Source organism: Saccopteryx leptura, chromosome 1, assembly GCF_036850995.1.
Source record: "Saccopteryx leptura isolate mSacLep1 chromosome 1, mSacLep1_pri_phased_curated, whole genome shotgun sequence".
Lineage (NCBI taxonomy): Eukaryota > Metazoa > Chordata > Mammalia > Chiroptera > Emballonuridae > Saccopteryx > Saccopteryx leptura.
The window spans coordinates 328,168,987-328,191,197 of record NC_089503.1 but is presented as its reverse complement, the minus strand read 5'-3'; the positions used below and the strand labels follow the sequence as shown (position 1 = coordinate 328,191,197).

Below are 22,211 nucleotides of genomic sequence, written 5' to 3'. Positions count from 1 at the left end.
GGGCATGTTTACAAATTAAACAGCTTTTTAAAAAACCATAACATTTATAAGTGTACCAGCAATATTTAAATAATCTTCAAGTGAATTGGTAAACAGAAAAAGTGGGTTTTGCATGTGTCTGAAAATTTGCTACAATAGGCTGAAACTTCCAAATTTGCAGGATTTTTCTTTCTCTAATTCCATATTCCTTAAGTACATTTTATAGGGATTCATTAAAATAGTCGGGGTCAAAACTAAGCCTTGAGTTTTGTGGTATGAATAGAACTTAGAATTGAATGGCAAGTAAGAAATATGTGTCCTGATTAGAATCTTCTTTCTCATTAAGAAAGTTGCTAACACATAATAGACATTCATTTAAGAAGTGATAAATAAATGAAAAACTAAAATAAAAGATTCCTTGTAATATCATTTTCCCCAGAGCAACAAAACAAAAAGAAGTGATCAACTCAGATAATCAATCATTATTTTGGTTTTCTCAAACCAGATAATTTAGTTTATTTGAATATATCTAGTTTGATATATTTTTTTCCTTGCCACTAAGTTAACTGAGTTAAGATATGAGGGGACTTATGTACATAAAGTCAAGTATTTTTAATGGGAGACTCAAGCCAAGTAAAGAAAGTGATTATACACGGAATGTTATGCAGAGACAAGTAGATTTATGTTTATATCTTTGTTTTCATTCATTCATTCATTCATTCATTCATTCACTCATTTCTTTATTCATGCTCCTCTTACTTGAGATTTAACAAAGCCACAGGCCTTAAATTACTTGGTTAGAGTTACTGAATTCATTTGTGTGAAACTAGGCTCATCATAAGAGCCGGTTTATAATCTGCAACAGATTATCTGCCATGCTCTTTTATTACTTTATTATCACTTTATAACATGTGGAGTATTTAATATTATGTAGCAAATTTCTATTAACTACAGTAATCTCTCAGAAACTACATCAACATTACACAATATTATTGTGTTTTATAAAAAGAGTCTTAATGTGTCGGCTTTATCATGAATTCAAAAGGGTAATTGATTTGAGGATTAACTCCATCTCTTGGTGGTACATTGCCATGATATGGATTCTGTGTATTATCTAAATGTCATAGTTTACTAAGCACTTTCACATGTTATCTCGTTCAGTCTTCTGTAGACCCCATGAAGTAACTAATAGCCTTGTTGTACAGATAGCAAATTGTTGGTATTTTTCATAACTGCTGAAATACATAAAGTTGAAGAGATAGATCTTTTGACATCAAGTTCTGCCTCATTTTCTTTTTTTTTTTTATAAATAAATTTTTATTTTAATGGGGTGACATCAATAAATCAGGGTACATATATTCAAAGAAAACATTTCCAGGTTATCTTGTCATTTAGTTCTGTTGCATACCCATCACCCAGAGAGAGATCGTCCTCCGTCCCCCTCTATCCAGTTTTCTTTGTACCCCTCTCCCTCCCCCTCCCCCTCTCCCTTCTCCCCTCCTCCCACCCCCCGTAACCACCCCGCGCCTGTCCATGTCTCTTAGTCTCGTTTTTATGTCCAACCAATGTATGGAATCCTGCAGTTCTTGCTTTTTTCTGATTCACTTATTTCACTCCGCATAATGTTATCAAGATTCCACCATTCTGCTTTAAGTGATCCGATGTCATCATTTCTTCTAGCTGAATAGTATACCATGGTGTATATGTGCCCCATCTTCTTTATCCAGTCTTCTAATTTTTTTACAGTGATTAAAAGCCTTTAAGCAAACTCTTGACCAATACAGCAAGAATCCATAAAAGAGTAGTGTCCTTAACATGTTCACCAAGTCCAAGTTGGCCCCCTCACCATGCCAAATTCCTGAAAAATGCAACCCAACCACAGTTCAGTCTGTTAGGAGCTGTCACAGGGAGCAGAAGTCCAGGAAAAGTCCACATCCAGGAAAAGTCCTCATGGCACTGGAATTGTTGTCACCATTCTATACTTTGCAGCTCATGTCCAAGTCCCAATGACCGCTGCTTCTAGCTGGTAATGATTCAGGTAGACTGGAAAAGCCATTTGCAGCATGCGTGGATATGGAGCTTCTGTTCTCCTCTGCCTGGAGAGATGAGACCAGGTTGCTTTTCCCTGGAGCTCTGCGACTGTGGCATGGTAAAGAGAACCTTGGGATACACTAAGCTGGGTGGCAAAGGTAGATTCATAATAGAAGTTGGCAAAAGGGGGAAAGAGAGCTCTAAATTAGGAGTAGGTCCCAGCCTGAAATATGAGTGGGGCATTGAGGTAGGAGAGATAAAGGAAACACTATATATTAAGCAAAGCAGCAGAAAATAGGACTATCAACACCCACAACAGAGATCTTTGAGGGAAGAATAAAAAACCTGACTATTCAGGCAAAACATAGTTAAGTGGCCCTTGTGCAAATGAGATCAGTTTACCTGCTTCTTGGAAGAAATACCCTAGGCTCGTCCACAGTGTCGTAGATGGGGCCGACGGCCCTGGGCACCTTCAGCCTTCAGTGGCTAACCCCAGCTTTCTGGGCAAGGTTAGGTCATAGGTGGCTGGAGCAGGGCTGGAAGAGACTGAACCCTCCCTTAGAGGAGCGAGGGGGAAGCCTACCTTCCAGTGTCCCTGTTTCCTCATAGCAGAGGCATGTAAGCCTGGCAGGCTTTAGCTCAATGACCTTCCTTTCCACTATTGAAGCAGGACCCAGATGGCATCCTATGAGACCCCTTTGGGGCGTTGGAGCCTTTAAGGGTGTATCCTAAAAGCTGGTAGTTCCCCTGATCTCTATTGGGCTTTTTCTGCCTCTAGGTATCTTAAAAGCCATGCTCAGAAGATCTCGCTGAGGGGTTTGAGGATCCCCATCCACCTATATAAATCTTTTCCATATATCTGGAGCTATTTGGAAAAAGACAAAACAGTGTTATTAGCTGGATCTAATAAAGAAGGTAGTAGTTTGCAGGCGAAAAAGATTTGGTGTCTCCTGTTCATCAGCATTCAAAAGAAATGTAAAAAAAATTTTTTTAAGTAAGAAGCATGATATGGTAGACCCGTAGGAGTTCCAGGATATGACTACCCCCTTTAAAATTTTTTTTTAATTGACCTTAAAATGTTTGCTGAGTACACTTTAATAATACCTTAACTTTAAAGATTGTAAGCATGACAAAATACAGTAAATGCTTTTGCTCCATATGCAGGAGCATTTTCAGTTTAGCCAGTTTAGGAAATCCAATAATAGAACAATGCATACAGGCAATGAGCTATAACATGCTTAGCAGCCTCTCCTGTTCTGACAGAGGTTACTATAGATCCGGAATATGTATCCACTGTAATGTGGACATACGACTGTTTGCCAAATGAAGGTATATGAGTAACATCCATCTGCCAAAGTTGTCCTGGTAGGGGTCCTTGAGGGTTAACTCCAAATGAAGGGGCAGTATAGGACCCCTTGGACAGGATTTCCCAATCTGCCGTCCTGCTTCCCGAGAAAGTTGAAACTGTTTACACTGGGCTGCAGCGTTCTGGTGATGAATAGTATGAGACTGACTTGCTCGGTCTGTCATGGTTGCACCATATAATTTTCTTTTGGGTAGCTTAATCAACAAGAGCATTCCTAGGCCCTGGCTGGTTGGCTCAGTGGTAGAGCATTGGCCTGGTGTGCAGGATTCCTGGGTTCGATTCCCGGCCAGAGCACACATGAGAAGCGCCCATCTACTGCTCCACCCCTCCCCATCTCCTTCTTCTCTGTCTCTCTCTTCCCCTCCCACAGCCAAGGCTCCACTGGAGCAAAGCCACCCCGGGCACTAAGGATGGCCCCATGGCCTCTGCTTCAGTAGCTAGAATGGCTCTGGTTGCAACAGAGCAACACCCCAGATGGGCAAAGCATTCCCCCCTGGTAGGCATGCCAGGTGGATCCCGGTCAGGCGCATGCGGGAGTCTGTCTGACTGCCTCCCCATTTCCATTTTCAGAAAAATACAAAAAATAAATAAATAAAAGAAAAAATACAACAACAACAACAACAAAAAAAAGAAAAGAAAAGAGAGAAGAAAAAACAAGGGCATTCCCTTGTGTTAAAGCTCCAGGGAGCATGGAGTGAGCTTGAGTATGTCCTATGAAACATGGAGCTCTATGTTGACATATAAGTCTTTGAAGAAGGAGGAACTGCTGAAATAGTTCATCAGCATTTGTCCCAAAGACAGCAGTCTTTATAGTGGAAACACCATAAGTAAATATTTGCTGTCTGTCTATAGATTAAGGGGGAAATATGGCAAATGCTGAAAAGCCATGATCTTTGTGCCCCTCCCCTCCCCCAATGTCCTCCCTCTCCTCCCCCCACCCTGTAACCCCAACACTGTTGTCCATGTCTCTGAGTCTCATCTTTATGTCCCACCTATGTATGGAATCATATAGGTCATAGTTTTTTCTGATTTACTTCTTTCGCTCAGTGTAATGTTATCAAGGCCCATCCATGTTGTTGTAAAAGATCCTATATCATCATTTCTCATGGCTGAGTAGTATTCCATAGTATATATATACCAAAGCTTTTTAATCCACTCGTCCTCTGATGGACACTTGGGCTGTTTCCAGATCTTCGCTATTGTGAACAATGCTGCCATAAACACGGGGGTGCATTTCTTCTTTTCAAACAGTGCTATGGTGTTCTTGGGGTATATTCCTAACAGTGGTATAGCTGGGTCAAAAGGCAGTTCGATTTTTAATTTCTTGAGGAATCTCCATACTGTTTTCCACAGTGGCTGCACCAGTCTGCATTCCCACCAGCAGTGCAGGAGGGTTCCCTTTTCTCCATATCCTCGCCAGCTCTTATTCTGTGTTGTTTTATTGAAGAGCGCCATTCTGACTGGTGTGAGGTGATATCTCATTGTGGTTTTTATTTGCATTTCTCTAATCATTAGTGATGTTGAACATTTTTTCATATGCCTATTGGCCATCTGTGTGTCCTCTTTGGAGAAGTGTCTATTCATTTCTTTTGCCCATTTTTTGATTGGATTGTTTGTCTTCCTGGTATTAAGTTTTACAAGTTCTTTATAAATTTTGGTTATTAACCCCTTATCAGACGCAATGTCAAATATATTCTCCCATTGTGTAGTTTGTCTTTTTATTCTGTTCTTATTGTCTTTAGCTGTGCAGAAGCTTTTTAGTTTGATAAAGTCCCATTTGTTTATCCTGTCTTTTATTTCCCTTGCCTGTGGAGACAAATCAGCAAATATATTGATGCGAGATATGTCAGAGAGCTTACTGCCTATGTTTTCTTCTAAGATGCTTATGGTTTCACGGCTTACATTTAAGTCTTTTATCCATTTTGAGTTTATTTTTGTGAGTGGTGTGAGTTGGTCTAGTTTCATTTTTTTTGCAGGTAACTGTCCAATTTTCCCAACACCATTTGTTGAAGAGGCTGTCTTTACTCCATTGTATTTTCTTACCTCCTTTGTCAAATATCAGTTGTCCATAGAGCTGTGGGTTTATTTCTGGGTTCTCTGTTCTGTTCCATTGATCTATGTGCCTGTTGTTATGCCAGTACCATGCTGTTTTGAGTACAATGGCCTTATAATATAACTTGATATCCGGAAGTGTGATACCTCCCGCTTTATTCTTCCTTTTCAAGATTGCTGAGGCTATTCGTGTTCTCTTTTGGTTCCATATAAATTTTTGGAATATGTGTTCTATATCTTTGAAGTAAGTCATTGGTATTTTAATTGGTATTGCATTGAATTTATAAATTGCTTTGGGTAATATAGACATTTTAATGATGTCTATTCTTCCTAACCATGAGCACGGTATATGCCTCCACTTATTCATATCTTCCCTGATTTCTTTTATCAATGTTTTATAATTTTCCGAGTACAAGTCTTTAATCTCCTTGGTTAGATTTATTCCTAGGTACTTTATTTTTTTGGTTGCAATGGTAAAGGGGATTGATTCCTTGATTTCTCTTTCTGACAGTTCATTATTAGTGTATAAAAATGCCTCTGATTTCTGAGTATTGACTTTATATCCTGCCACCTTGCTGAATTCATTTATCAGGTCTAGTAGTTTTTTGACTGAGACTTTAGGGTTTTCTATATACAATATCATATCATCTGCCAATAATGATAGTTTTACTTCTTCTTTTCCAATTTGGATGCCTTTTATTTCTTTTTCTTGTCTGATTGCTGTGGCTAGGACTTCCAGAACTATGTTGAATAAGAGTGGTGAAAGGGGGCACCCCTGCCTTGTTCCTGATCTTAAGGGGATTGCTTTTAATTTTTGCCCATTGAGTATGATGTTGGCTGTGGGTTTGTCATAGATGGCCTTTATCATGTTGAGGTATGTTCCCTGTATTCCCACTTTGCTGAGAGTTTTGATCATGAATGGTGCTGGACTTTATCAAATGCTTTTTCTGCATCTATTGAAATTATCATGTGGTTTTTCTCCTTTCTTTTGTTTATGTGATGAATCACATTGATTGATTTGCAAATATTGTACCAGCCTTGCCTCCCAAGAATAAATCCCACTTGATCATGGTGTATGATTTTTTTCATATATTGCTGGATCTGGTTTGCTAATATTTTGTTGAGGATTTTTGCATCTAAGTTCATCAGGGATATTGACCTATAATTTTCTTTTTTTGTGTTGTCTTTGCCTGGCTTTGGAATCAGAATTATGCTCGCCTCATAAAAGGAGTTTGGAAGTCTTTCTTCCTCTTGAATTTTTTGAAATAGCTTGAGAAGGATAGGAGTTAGTTCTTCTTTGAATATTTGGTAGAATTCACTTGTGAAGCCATCAGGCCCAGGACTTTTCTTTTTTGGGAGTTTTTTGATAGCGGTTTCAATCTCATTTGTTGTAATTGGTCTGTTTAGGTTTTCTGATTCTTCCAGATTGATTTTTGGAAGATTATATGATTCAAGGAATTTGTCCATTTCATCTAGGTTATCTAGTTTTTTGGCGTACAGTTCTTCATAGTATTTTCTTACAATATGTTGTATTTCTGTTGTGTCAGTTGTTATTTCTCCACTCTCGTTTCTAATTTTATTTATTTGAGTCCTCTCTCTTTTTTTCTTGGTGAGTCTAGTTAAAGGTTCATCAATCTTGTTTACCTTTTCAAAGAACCAGCTCCTGGTTTCATTGATCCTCTGTATTGTTTCTTTAGCCTCTATGTCATTTATTTCTGCTCTGATCTTTATTATTTCATTCCTTCTACTAGCTCTGGGCTTTACTTGCTGTTCTTTTTCTAGTTCTTTTAGATGCAGGGTTAAGTTGTTTATTTGAGCTTTTTCTAGCTTCTTGAGATATGCCTGTAATGCTATAAACTTCCCTCTCAGGACTGCTTTTGCTGTGTCCCATAAATTTTGAGTTGATGTATGCTCATTATCATTTGTTTCTAGGAATTTTTTAATTTCTTCTTTGATCTCAATGTTAACCCATTCGTTATTTAATAGCATGCTATTTAGTTTCCAAGTGTTTGAATGTTTTTCAATTTTTCTATTGTGGTTGATTTCTAGTTTAATGCCATTGTGATCAGAGAAAGTGCTTGATATGATTTCAATCTTCTTAAATTTGTTGAGACCGCTTTTGTGCCCTAACATGTGGTCTATTCTAGAGAATGTACCATGAGCGCTTGAAAAGAATGTATATTCTGCTGTTTTAGGGTGAAAGGTTCTGAAGATATCTATTAAATCGAGTTGATCTACTATGTCCTTTAAGTCTGATGTTTCTTTGTTAATTTTCTTTCTTGAGGATCTATCTAATGATGTTAATGGGGTATTGAAATCCCCTACTATTATAGTAGTGCTGTTGATCTCACGCTTTAAGTCCATCAAAGTCTGCTTTATATATTTAGGTGCTCCTATATTAGGTGCGTAGATATATATAATGGTTACATCTTCCTTTTGGATCGCTCCCTTTATCATTATGTAGTGACCCTCTTTATCTCTAACTGTGGTCTTTGTTTTAAAGTCCATTTTGTCTGATATAAGTATTGCTACCCCTGCTTTTTTTCATTTCCATTTGCGTGAAATATTTTTTTCTATCCTTTTATCTTCAGTCTGTGTGCATCTTTTGATTTAAGGTGTGTCTCTTGTAGACAGCATATGTATGGGTCCTGTTTTCTTATCCACACAGCTACCCTATGTCTCTTGATCGGATCATTTAATCCATTAACATTTAAGGTTATTACTGATATGTAATTGTTTATTGCCATTTTTTTTCTTTAAAACTGTATTCCTCTTTTGCTATATTCTTTTTTTCCTTTGATCTGTTTACAACAGGTCCCTTAGCATTTCTTGTAGCCTTGGTTTGGTTGCAGTGAATTCCTTGAGTTTTTTTTTTTGTCTGTAAAGCTTTTTATTTCTCCTTCAATTTTAAATGATAGCCTTGCTGGATAAAGTAGTCTTGGTTGTAGGTTCTTGTTCTGCATTACTTTGAATATTTCTTGCCATTCCCTTCTGGCCTCAAGTGTTTCTGTTGAGAAGTCAAAAGTCATTTTTATGGGGGCTCCTTTGTAGGTGATAGTCTTTTTTTCTCTAGCAGCTTTTAATATTTTCTCTTTATCATTTAGCTTTGGTATTTTAATTATGATGTGTCTTGGTGTTGGTTTCTCCTTTATGGAGTTCTCTGTGCTTCCTGAACATGTGAAATGTTTTCCTGCCTTAATTAGGGGAAGTTTTCCGCTATAATATGTTTGAACAAAGTCTCTATCCCTTGTTCTTTCTCTTCTTCTTCAGGAACCCCTATGATGCGGATGTTATTTCTCTTCATGTTGTCACAGAGCTCTCTTAGAGTTTCCTCAGACTTTTTGAGTCTCTTCTTTTTTGTGCTCTGTTTCTGTGCCTTTATTTATCATGTCCTCTAACTCACTGATTCGATTCTCTGCTTCATCCATCCTGCTTTTAATTCCTTCCATTGTATTCTTTATTTCAGATATTGTATTTGTCATTTCTGACTGATTCTTTTTTATTATTTCAATGTCCTCTTTTATATTTGTTATCTCTTTATTTAGGTTTTTGTAATGGCCATCTATGGTTGTTCTAATATCTTTGAGCATCCTAACAATCGTTATTTTAAACTCTGCATCTGGTAATTTGGTTATATCTGATTCACTTAGGTCCTTTTCTGGGGATTTCTCTTGGTTTATTTGTGTTGTATTTCTCTGCCTCTGCATTTTCTCTTCATGGGAGTGGCTGTGATCACGTGCTCGGGTGCACAAGCATTGGTGGCCTTGGCCTTTGCCCCGCCCCCGTGTGTGATGTTATGCTCGGTCCTGAGGGCAGTGGCGAGCACCTTTGCTCAGCTGCGAGTCTCCGCCTGTTTCCAGGCTTTTGCCCTGCCCTTGCAGGAGGAGCCCACTCGAGGAACGGCTGCTAGCCTTGGCTCTACCGCCGGCAAGACTGCATGCCCAAGCTCAGCTCAGTAGCGGAACTCTGCCTCTTCTGGGCTTTTGGCTCCACCCCCACGGGAGGAGCCGGCTACCAAGTCAGACCGCAAGCCTGAGTTTCACAGGTGGGGCAAGGCTGTGCTCCTCTGCCCTTGCTCAGGGGCTGGTCTCCACCCTTTCCGGGGCTCCCGCCCTTCTCCCGCAGGCTGGATTACAGGCTGCCGGCAGCTGAGCTTGACCGCTTTTTCACGCCCCCTTCTCCCCAGCCGGGCAAGATTGAGCTCACACCTGAGCCCAGTGGTGGCCAGCTGGCTTCTGCCCCTGCCAGCAGAACCAGCTTTTGTCTCCCGCTGCCGCCGGCCCTCCGGGGTGCCCTCAGCTGCGTGGGTGGGGGTGTTGCAGCTCGGACCCTAAGACTCACTACTCTAGACCCGAGAGCTCTTTCCTTCTATGTGACTCTGCTCTGAATGCCCCAGGGGAGCTTGTTTGGCTGCTCTCCTGCTTTCCTTTGCTGGTATTGCTGTTTCCGGGGGAAATATTCACTTCAGCTTTGGGGAGTGACTCGTCCCAGGGGTTAGGGTGGCTATCTCCCAAAATGTTTCTCCCTGTGCCTCCTAGATTACACTCTCTTCCTTTTACTCTGGTCCTCTCCTCTGTCCCCCCATCCCCAGGAGCCCCGGGTGAGTGTTTGTGAGAGAGATGTTCTGTGCAGTCCCTTTAAGAAGGATCCTGGGTCTGAGAAATCAGACTCTTTCTCACAAACAGTATCCTGACTTGTTTCCAGCTAAATACTGTCCTTACACCACTTCTGGGCTCTGGGGCTGCAGGCTGGGGCTTTGTTCCTGGGGCTCGGGACCCTTTCCCCTCTGCTAAACTCACTTCCCACCACGCAAGTCTCTCCCTGCTGCCGTTCGCTCCGGGGAGCTGGGCAGCCCTCTCCACATTTCCGCTTTTCCTACCAGTCTCAGTGTGGCTTCTTCAGTGTTCCTTGGTTGAAGAGTCCTCTTAGTTTCCTGCCTCATTTTCACTGGGTTATATTCACATCCCTGGGCACGTAGCAATTAGTGGTAGAAAAAAGCATCAAGATTTCCCTGGCCATTTCAGCAGACTCCACTCTGATAATGCATCCTCACTGTACATGGAGTAGGTGGGAACTAATGCAAAATATGTGACCCAAATGGGGTCAGTTTAGTCCTTATTGCCAATGGGATACAACAGGGTTTTCTTCTATTGACCAAGTTGATTTACTTTCATTTTCCAGTGTTGTTCTAACATGAGCTTAATATTTCACTGACCATGTGTTAAGTCCCTTTTACATCCAGAAGGCCATTATTTATAAATATGGCAGACACTAACATTTTGCTTAGAAGTCTCATGTCTTTAGTTCAGCTTACTCTGACGCCATCAATGGTTAGATGGATGAGTATTATCTTTTGGCTCAGAAACTATTGTCAGACCATTGGGGGGCAGGTATAGGAAGTTATTTCTAATTGTTCCTGTATTCTGCCCAAGTATGAGGAGAACAATAATGAGTTTCATTTTCCCTGCAGCATCTTGGTGTAGGTGATGGTAGTTGTCTGTATTGTCCTGCGGGATAATCTTCCTATTGAAAAAGCTTCGCATTATACTAATTAAAGGATTATTTTAAATAAAGACAATCCTGAGATAAAAATTTATGTGACTAGTTTAAAAAATATTTGCATTTTTATATATAAAAAAATCTCATTCTGGGATTCTAAACAAATAATATCTTGAAGCAATTGTCATACAATTTTTTTAAATTTATTTTTTGCACAAGAGAGACAGAGAGACAGACAGGGACAAGAACAAACAGGAGAGGAGAGAGATAAAAAGCATCAACTTGTAGCTGCTGCACTTCAGTTGATTGATTGCTTTTTTATATGTGCCTTAACCAGGGGCTCCAGCCGAGCCAGTGACCCCTTGCTCAAACCAGTGCTTGAGCTCAAACCAGTGACCTTGGTCTCAAGCCAGCAAACTTGGGCTTCAAGTTAGTGACCTTTGGGCTCAAGCTAGCAACCGTGGGGTCATGTCTATGATCCCACATTCAAGCCCGTGATCCTGCGCTCAACCTGGTGAGTCCACACTCAAGCTGGTGACCTCAGGGTTTCAAACCTGGGACCTCAGTGTTCCAAGCCAATGATTTATCCACTGTATCACCTCCTGGTCAGGCAGTTGCCATATAAATTTAAAATGTGTTCATTGACTGGGATTATGCTATTTTTGTAAGAAATATACTAAGGGGGGTAATATAATCTGAACAGAGTTGTTCCCAGGGAGAGAGACTAGGATGTAACATAGTGGATTTTAGGCATGTGGTCCTGTGTGCACATGCACTTTTATTTCTGGTGAGTACAGAATTATAGACCAAAAATACTTTGTTTTCTGATAAGAGATTTTCAGAAACTGCACTGTGGAAATCTGCAGCTTGGATACTGGACACATTGATTAGTTTTGATTGCCTCACCCATTTATAGGAATTTTGGAGGATTGGATAAAAGAGACTCTCTCATCAACTCCTTTTACAGATGAGAAGCTAAGTGACAGGTCCAGTGTCAGCCATGGACTCACACTGCTCTTTGTATTGGCTTTTCAGACATCAGCTTAAATTGGTATTCAATTCTCACAGGTAGACAGGACAGAACAGTATACTCACTTCATCTCTTTTCTTATCTTTATTTTCTCTTCATCTTGATTTACAATCTACCTTTTAAAAATCCTCTCTTGTAAGAATGAACCCAAGGCCAACCCAGGTCACTTTTGATTTGTCCTCCTAAATACCGGGAACTGAAATGAGGCAGGCCTCAGGGTCATTGTCACTGTGACTCCTCCAGTCCTGTAAGTTTGTCTCCATCGATGGGAAAGGACACCCTTGGTCTCAAGGCTCTTGCCTTTGTTGCTTGGGCAGTATGCATTTAAAAAATATGTATAAAGATGATTATCAGGCACAAGTTTTTGTTCTTTAAATTTTTTATTTAAAAATAACTTCAAGCTTTAAAAAGTTGTAATAATAAAAATAGTATAGGACACCCATATATATGATTTGCAAAGTTTTTAAACAAATTATTTCATTTGCTTTATCATATGTCCTCTGTATCAACCTATATATTTATATATAGATAGATATAATGTAGATATAGATATAGATAGTAGGAGAATAGATATATAGAGAGAGAGAAAGGGAGGGAATTTTTCCAAGCCATTTGAGAGTGTTATGCATCATGGGGTTTTTTTTAATCTCTCGTAAAAAAAAAAAAGACAAAGACAAAACTTCATAACTGTTCCTCTTCATGGAAATCTGTAGTAAAAGGTAAAAGATTTAAACAATCTGAAGAGAAATTGGAGTACTATCAGGCACGCATTGTAGTCTAAAGATAAAAATAAGAGTGTTTGTCAGTCTCCTAAATTTTAAAGTTTTAAATGAACAGTGAAAGAACATATGTTATTATCACATCTGCTAAGCTGAAAGTTCTTCTAAAGTCTGGCAGTTGTTTTTCTGACAGAATATGAACCTAGGGCCTCATCAGATGTGATGCTATTGAAATATATTTCTTAGAGGAAACAATAGCCTCGGTGTCACATGTAAGTCTGTAGTCAGCTATAATGCTTAATGTGCAGCCTCCCTCGGAAAATGTTTTACAAGCAAAATGTTGACATAATTTTAATTATAGCACTCAAGTGAGCACTGTTATAATTTTTAATATTCCTCCACAGGAACATTTTCCTTGTTTCAGGAGAGGAAAATGCTCCGATCCTGAGTCCCTAGTTTCTGGTACTTTTAGATTTTATAGAAATGTTGTCTTTTTTTTTTTAGCATGTTGGCTTTTTAAACAGAAAATTTCCATTTCGTACAAAGAAGAGAACATGACTATAAAATGTGATTTAATAGGTCACTGCTTGGACCTTACATGACTTACCTTAAAAAAGGTGAGATTCTGTGTTGTTTAACATGGCAATTCTCAGCACCTGCTCACACTGGCTTGGGGGAAACTTTCCACATTCATCATCTAAAGAAACTGTGTGTAATAGTAAAATGGTATATTGCTAAAGTTTTATGTTTATATTTATTTAAAGCATTATAAAATAATATAAAAATACTGTACTGTAATGTAACATACAGTCAATGCAGCTGCCCTTGGAGAACATATAGTAAAAGATGGAGAGTGTCTTGATACTGTTTAGAAACAGAAGCTGCCTCTGTACTGTCACTCATTCTATCGGAACGTGCCTTTGTGGTCTCGCGCTCCTTATTACCTGAGAGCTCCCGAACACGCCCAGCTCTGGGGGGTGGGGGTGGGGGTTCAGGAATGCCAGCACCTTGTTGGATTGCCACTCTGCCCTTCCTTTATCCCTTTCTGAATTTGAGGCATTGTGGAATTTATGCCGCCCTTTGGGCACTGAGGGGAGGCTTGTGCCGTGGCTGGTCTCACTGGCATGACAGGACCAGCAAGGATAGAGACACTTGTGCCTTCACAGTGTGAGCTCAGTGTGCCCTACAGCAAAGCCGTCTCCTCTGCAACCAATTTTTAAGTAGGAGAATAATTATAGCTGCCCTTGGCCAAGGAGCAGAATAAGACTGCGGGCAGAAATGCCAGTCTTTGCTTACTCAGCTCTGGCTGATGAGTTCTCTGAAATAGTTGTTGCTTTCAGACACTGCTGTCAGGGATTTATCTTTTGTTAGTGTTGATTAAAAAGATGTAATTACTCACCTGCTGCTGGCTTGAGCCCGGGGTCTTGAGCAAGGGGGTCAGTGGCTCGGCTGGAGGCCCCTCGCCCGGTCAAGACACATATGAGACAGCAATCAATGGACAACTAAGGTGCCGCAACTATGAGTGCTTCTCATCTCTCTCCCTTCCTGTTTGTCTCTCTCTCTCTCTTTCTCTAGCTAAAAATAAAGAATAATCAAAGGCTACCCTTTCCCTTACATATTTGTTCCTTAATTGGCACTATTAAATATCTGCTTTTTATGAAAAAGCAATCATAAATGAGACTCATTAAAAAATATTGTTGTCCCTGGCCGGTTGACTCAGCGGTAGAGCATCGGCCCAGTGTGTGGAAGTCTTGGGTTCGATTCCCAGCCAGGGCACACAGGAGAAACGCCCATCTGCTTCTCCACCCCTCCCCCTCTCCTTTGTCTCCATCTCTCTCTTCCCCTGCCTCAGCCAAGGCTCCATTGGAGCAAAGTTGGCCTGGGCGCTGAGGATGGCTCCACGACCTCTGCCTCAGGCTCTACAATGGCTCTAATTGCAGCGGAGCAATGCCCCAAAGGCACTGAGCATCGTCCCCTAGTGGGCATGCCAAGTAGATCCCGGTTGGGCGCATGTGGAAGTCTGTCTACCTGCCTTCCCGTGCTTCTCATTTCTGAAAAATACAGAAAAAAAAATATATATATTGTTTACCTATTTCAAAGCAAAGCATTCTTTCTTAAAAAAACAAACAACACTTTATTTTTCTAATTCAGAGAATAAAAAATTTATCTTTGGACTTGAATGCATTTTCCTGTATTCTACCATAAAGTAATTATTGTTGGAAAAATAATAATGATGCTACATAATAGAAGAACACAGTATATAATTGAAAACCTGGGGTTCTAGTTCCAGCCTGTCCGCTCATTAGCTGCATGACTTGGGCTAATTCAGGTAACTTATCTGTGGATTGGATTCCCACTTGTGAAATTGAGATGCTTGGGCCAAACCGAATGTTCTCTAAAGTTCCTTCTTGCCCTTGTATTTTATTTTTTATTTTAGAGCTTAAAAGAGTATGATGTTCATTGCTTTGCCAAGAATCACAAGTCGATGTGGCCAGCAGCAGTTATCTGAGGGAGTAAAACAAGAGCCTATAGAGTCCTTCATACTGCAGGTCACCATGTGGAGTTCTGAGAGCTTCTATGGGCTTAATATAGGGAAACTATAGAGATGGGATAATAAAATAGGAAACGGAAGCCTGTAATAGATAGATACATAAAAATATACAAGAATTGATATTGAGCCTGACACGTGACGCGGTAGATAAGGCATCAGTTTGGAATGCTGTGGCCACCAGTTTGAAACCCTGGGCTTGCCTGGTCAAGGCACATATGGAAGTTGATGCTTCCTGCTCCTCCCCCCTTCTCTCTCTCTTTTTCTCTCCCCACATCCCTGCCTCTCTAACATGAATAAATAAAGTTTAAAAAAAGAATTGATATTGTTTATTCAAGAGAAATAGCCTAAGAATAGTTGTAAGGAATTTTCCATTTATGCAACAAATATGTATAGCTTACTATGTCCCTGCCACTGTTCTTACCACGGATCTGAGGATGAGATGATGTGACTTTGTAATAAGCTGTAGCTAATGCTTCTTTTAGGAAGTAACAGTTTACCAGTAGCGTAAGATGAACTAGACTGGGTCCAGCAGGGTGCTTGGGAGATGTCCTGTAGTCTGTAGAGATGACGCTGCCTGTTGCAGAGAAAATGAACTACTTGGAGTAGCAAACCTGTCATTTGGTTTCTGTCCCTCACACAAGGTACCCATTGTTGTGGCGACAATGAACTACTTAGAGACTTGATGAAATGCCCCAAGGGGCTAAGGGGGTGGGCAACAGCCCTGATCAGCAGACTGAAACTGAAGCCCTGTCCCCAGCCTTACTTAGATATTTATTAGCCAGTACAAACTCAAGGAAGCAGACAGCAGAAATTTTCAGGGGGTGAAGTAAAAGACAAGGAACATGCTGACTCCTAATCTCTATTCTGAGAGCCTAAACATTTGTTGCTGAATGTTATCCTATTATTTTGCTGGTTCCAGTACGGGGTCAGAGAGGCTCCTGGACTCTTGTCCGTCAGCTCAGGGTTTTTGCCCTCGCTGCCTCTAATTGTCATCTTAACTCTGCATATTTTCATAGCGTATTCCCACAGCTGCCCTGTGTTTTAGAGGGCTTAGGAAATATCCTGCCTAATGGTCATGTGTTCTAAGTACTGTTTGTTGTGCCCTCTCAGACTGAATCCTTGATATCTTTTCCACTCTTGCTGATTTTGTCACCAAAGAGTGGGAGAGAAGACTGCCACTGTATGCTCCATTTCCCACCCAGTCAATATATGCTAGAGCTTAGGACAGTGGTTCTCAAACTTTTTGAAGTTGGGGTGCACTTAAAATCCTACAAATAATTGTAGGTGCACTATATACAAATTTCTGAGAAATATATTATAATGATTAAGTCAAATATTAAAGAAAAAATATAAAGCCCAAGCCTGCTTTTATGGTAATTAAACTAAATAAATACAATAAAATTAAATTTATTCTGACATTACAGTTTTTGAGTTATGCTTTTTAGAATTCATAAAAAAGAGGTTAAGAAATTTAAAAAAGACAAAAAAAGCTATCTTTATATATATATAGATACATTCTTAGTAAGATTTAGTAAATTCGGCAGGTCCTGGCGCAAATGTGTTAAGATTTTTCATTCTTGTGTTTATGAGAAACGTGAGCCTGATGTGTCCTAGTGATTTCTTCAATGTTTGGGCATATATTTGAAAGACAAACTCTCATTTCCTCATCAATACATTGAAGAACTCCTCTCTTTTTACTTTTGTGTTGAGGGTAGAAAATCCTAATTCACATAAATAGGATGTTGAAAATTGTAGTAAAATGTTCAAAGCTTTTTTAGATATTACTACATATTCTTCTTTTATAGAAATCCAAAAGGCTTCAAGAGACAATTCCTTATGTTTAATCATCAATCCAAAACCTGCACCATACATATCATCTTAACTTTATACCAAACTAAGGATAGAAGAAACTTGCCTCTAGTATTTCCAGGAAACATGGAGGGTAGTGTAAACAATCCAGCACCACAGCTTAACAGCCTTTTGCAACCTAATCAGGCAAGTGAGGTGGGGGGTTGGGCAGACTGTCAGTTTATAGCCAATTTCCCACACCTCTGTCCCCCCAAAATCTAAACTCCAAAAACCCTGTTGGTTTTTTGGTCTCGAACAGGCACATATTTCTCTGGAATACCATATGGCACATCTGGAAATCTTCTAGGGCGCACCAGTGCGCCCTGGAGCACACTTTGAGAACCACTACTTTATGCTATCAGAATCAGCTGTTAATTTATAGACCTTATAGAATCAATGTCTCAAAATACGCTGTCTTGAACACAGTCAGATCTTGCCCATATCTTACTCTATGGGAAAGATACTGTTTTACCTGTAATGTTAAGCTACGATTATCCTATATCTTTGCTAAAGCATCCTACTTAGACGGTTGATTTAAATCTTCTTAAATTTGAAACAATATACTTAATTTGCTCTTAAAAAGCAGCAATTTGCTGTTTCATGAATGGGAAGGAAACTGTCTAAAACATTCCTATCGCAGTGTGGTCTGTGGACCAGCACAATACGTGCCACCTGGGAGACTGTTAGAAATGCAGACTCCCGGGCCTCCCCTACCTACTGAATCAGAATCTGCATTTTGACCAGAAACCCTGGGTAATTTGTGTTCATTTTCTGTTTGAGAAGCACTGGATTTAAATTTATAAACAATACTATGTCTAGGTGAGAGAGATTTGAAGTTGGTGGCAGAATAGTTCATTGTAAATTATATTTACCTTTTGATCTGGAAAAAAGATAAACCCAAGTTTGAATGACTTGTGTAGTCTGAAAATATGTATGAATGATAAAGTGTGAAAATTATATGAAATCTGTGAGAAGATAGAAATATTGGCAAGAGACAAGATAAAAATTATCCCAGGAAGTGCAAACTCAATGTATGTACACACAGTGTTCTGTAATAGGTAGTATTTAGGGAATTTGAACATAAAAAGCAGCATCTTACTACATGTGTACATGTGATGTAGGGGTGACAGTAGACGGCAAAGCCAGAATTTAATCAGTGATAGATCACAGTGGTCACTTTCCCGCTGCCAACTGGACTTGTTCGAGATTTTTCTTCAAGGCAGAAAGCCTACTGTGGCTGGTGTGCTTCTCGCACAGTAAGTGACACTGTTTGCTAGACAGATAAAGATAAACTGGAGAGCGTTAGGGCTGGGCTGGGAGATTGATTGTGGTATATAGGGAGAACTGATTTATGAGGAAAGAGAAATATAATTAGATGGGCAGCACTCTGCTATAAAAAGAGCCTATGGAGACATGGATATTTATCTCTAGTGCTGTTTCCTGTGATATTCATATGAAAGACGCAGAAACATTAGGAGGTGAGAAATTTGTTACAAAGCAAAGCCATATCTACAGGAATTAGTCTGTGAAATTAGGAGCAATATTAAAGACGCTGTTTTAGACCATTTTACCTAGTGCATGGGAAAATTACCTTGAGTGGGATGACTTTATCCCTGACGACTTTTGAAAACTCTGTGGGCAAAGAATGAGAAATCACTTATTAAGTTGTGGCAGTATCTTCCCAGGGAAATAATTGGAACCCCAACCCTTGAAAATTCTAAAATTATGGTAGAGAAACACCAGGATGTTGCCTGTGGGAGCTCTGCATTTCTGGCAGGGACCTGGTGATGGATGAGTGATGTTTTTCTCCTGCCGTCTCTTTGACTATTGCTGTTTTACCATACACAGATATTTTTATGAGGTTTCTATCTTATTTAAATTAAAAGCACCAGTTTCTAGACAAACAGCTAGAGAGCATCACGCCCCTGCCCTCCATCACGTCTCCCTCCTGGGCTTTGTGGGCTACCTGCACCCAGCGACATTCTTTTGCCACTTCTTCAAACTGTGTTACTCATGAAAGAGGCAATTCAGGGCACACTGGGAGTGAATTCACTTCCTACATTCTCTTTGTTCAGGAAGCTAAAAAGATAAACCCAGAATATGTGTTGCCTTTTGGAGCTGTTTGTCAAATGAATACAGAAACTCTGAAAGTCTGAAATCATCTAGTGCTTCAGAGAGTTTAGTGAGCCTTTTCGCCAGGACAGATAGAAGTACAACCAAATAAAATGATTCGGTATTCTACTTCATTACCTTTTCATGCTGTTCCTTCAGATCCACATTAATAATTTGTCTCGGACATCAAGTTTACTATACGTGCTGCTAACAAAAGTTCTTATGAAATATGTTGGCCAGAGATAATTAGTTATGATTTCTTATGCTAGTGTGTGGGCGAGTTTGCCAAACTTAAATATTAAGTCACATTAATTAAATTACTTCAGGTGCTCCATAACATGAATTTGTATTTTGCCGATGATCTTTTCTAAACGGTTGTTCAGTTTTATTATTTGTGACTTAATGCATCTACTTTAGTTGAAGAAATTCTAGTTGTCTGTAGCCAAAAGTTCTTACTCTTTTCCTTCCCAAAAGAAATCTAGACCTAAACACAAAGGTTAGGCTTACATTCTGTTATTTTGTTCATAATACAAAGATAATCTCTATATCCTGTTTCTGTGAAAAGGACTCTAAGAAATTGCCAGGATCTTCCGTGGGTAAATAACAACTGTCTTGAAGATGAAAATTAATTGAGAAAGAAATTAAATTGATAGATTGCAATCTTTCTTTTTCTTCTCCTGCTTCCTGACTGATATACTTACTGAAGGGGCAGGGGGAAAATGTCCTTTCCCTTTCTAAATCATTCTGCTCGTGTCATATTGATTTTCTCTCAAGTGCACCCCGTGGTCTCAGATGATTACATATTTTCTTACATTGCTTGTATTGATACAGCACCTTGACTCATGGGTTGACATATATTGCTGGGGCTGTGATGACACTGCTCACTGTTGACATTTCCTGGGGGTGGGTTGCGCCAGGCCTCTTATGCATGAAACATAAGGGAACCCGCTATTCACAACAGTATTTTTGTTCTTTGAAAAGTGATTATTCACTCCAAGTGATATTGCTGTTGCTTAACATTGTTTCTAATGCCTACAACAATGTCTTGAGTTATTTTTTCTTTCTTTTCTTTCTTTCTTTCTTTCTTTCTTTCTTTCTTTCTTTCTTTCTTTCTTTCTTTCTTTCTTTCTTTCGAAGGGGGAAAAACCTTTACAGGTATCAAAATATGACTTGTGAAAAAAAGATGTGTTATGTGTTATTAGGTATTGGAAAGCCTGCACAGGGACCTGCCTGTGTGCCGTTGCTCAGGCTCTCTCTCACCTTTGCACTGCTCTGTCGTCTCGCCCCTCTGTTTCAGCTCGCCGTGAGGTGGCTGGAACACAACTGCCATTACCAGTACATGGACGGGCTCCTGCAGTACATCCGCTTCGGCCTGATGGACGTGGATACTCTCCATACAGTGGCCCTGTCCCACCCCCTCGTCCAGGCGAGTGAGACGGCGACAGCTCTTGTCAATGAGGCCCTGGAGTATCACCAGAGCATCTATGCACAGCCTGTGTGGCAGACTCACAGGACCAAGCCACGGTTCCAGTCAGATACTCTGTACATCATCGGTGGGAAAAAGCGTGAGGTTTGTAAAGTCAAGGAACTTCGGTACTTCAATCCTGTTGATCAGGAAAACGCGCTCATAGCTGCCATTGCCAACTGGAGTGAGCTGGCCCCCATGCCCGTGGGAAGGAGCCACCACTGTGTGGCAGTCATGGGGGACTTCCTGTTTGTGGCCGGAGGGGAAGTGGAGCATGCCAGCGGCCGTACGTGTGCTGTGAGGACTGCCTGTCGCTATGACCCCCGCAGTAACTCCTGGGCAGAGATAGCACCCATGAAGAACTGCCGGGAGCATTTTGTGCTGGGTGCCATGGATGAATACCTCTATGCAGTCGGGGGCAGGAATGAACTGCGCCAGGTTCTGCCTACGGTTGAGCGCTATTGCCCCAAGAAGAACAAATGGACTTTTGTGCAGTCCTTTGACCGATCCCTTTCATGTCACGCTGGCTATGTGGCAGATGGCCTTCTTTGGATATCAGGTACAACATGCCTCATGCGTTGGATGTATCAAAAAACACTTTCATTGTGGGCCAAATTGAAAAGTCAAGCTTCGGTAGTGTAGCCATGTGTAACTGAATTAATGAGCCAAGGCTGCTGTTTTAGCTAATCAACATTCATTTATTGAGCACCTACCCTATTTAGAGCAATGTAATGGGGAATAATTGACCTTTCTGTGAATTTCTGAGTGATTAGTGGAGTAAAAATTCAAGATGGAAATTAGTGGCCTATCACACCTCTTTTTTGACCAAACCTTCTGTTGTTTAGATTGTCAGTTTTTGATATTCATAGCTTGTATTGCACACCAATGGTTGGGTTTTTTTGTTTGTTTTGTGACAGGGACAGAGAGAGATAGAGACAGGGACAGATAGGGACAAGCAGACAGGAAGTGAGAGAGATGAGAAGCATCAGTTCTTTGTTGCGGCACCTTAGTTGTTCATTGATTGCTTTCTCACGTGTGCCTTGACCGGGGGCTACAGCAGACAGTGACCCCTTGCTTAATTAAGCTGGAGACCTTGGGCTCAAGCTGGTGAGCTTTGCTCAAACCAGATGAGCCTGTGTTCAAGCTGGCGACCTCAGGGTTCTGAACCTGGGTCCTTCCGTGTCCCAGTCCAACGCTCTATCCACTGCGCCACCGCCTGGTCAGGTCACACACCGATGGCTTATCCGGGTCCTCTGCTTTACCTTTACTTGGGCTGCCTGACTAGGTAGGAGTTGTTCATCAGTGACAGGGCAGGTGAAATAAAAGCCCAGTAAACCTGTTTTGACGGGTACATCAATGGGTTTATAACCACGTAAGAGGATTGCTGTGCACTGAGAGAAAGGATTGAAACTATTGTCTAAAATAATGGTTTATATTATCTGTGTAGTGTGACTCATGCCAGCCTTTCCTCTATTCCTGTTTCTTCTTCCATTCTTCCTGATCATTTTGGAAGGGCATTTTTATTTTACTTTCTGTCTTTCTTCATTTTTTTTAAAGCC

General features: G+C 40.4%; 1 protein-coding gene and 1 non-coding gene across 4 annotated transcripts in view; one reads left to right on the top strand and one right to left on the bottom strand.

The window, feature by feature from the left end:
• KLHL32 (kelch like family member 32) overlaps positions 1-22,211 on the top strand; it is a 241,751-nt gene that overhangs the window by 180,444 nt on the left and 39,096 nt on the right. For all 3 annotated transcript variants that reach the window (XM_066358849.1, XM_066358848.1, XM_066358847.1), the window contains one exon: positions 20,485-21,211. In XM_066358849.1, coding sequence (XP_066214946.1) covers positions 20,485-21,211 — 727 coding nt within the window. The remainder of the gene's footprint in view (positions 1-20,484; positions 21,212-22,211) is intronic.
• LOC136390167 (U5 spliceosomal RNA) lies at positions 12,596-12,714 on the bottom strand. The gene has a single exon (XR_010748603.1). It is a non-coding gene; the product is annotated as a U5 spliceosomal RNA (small nuclear RNA).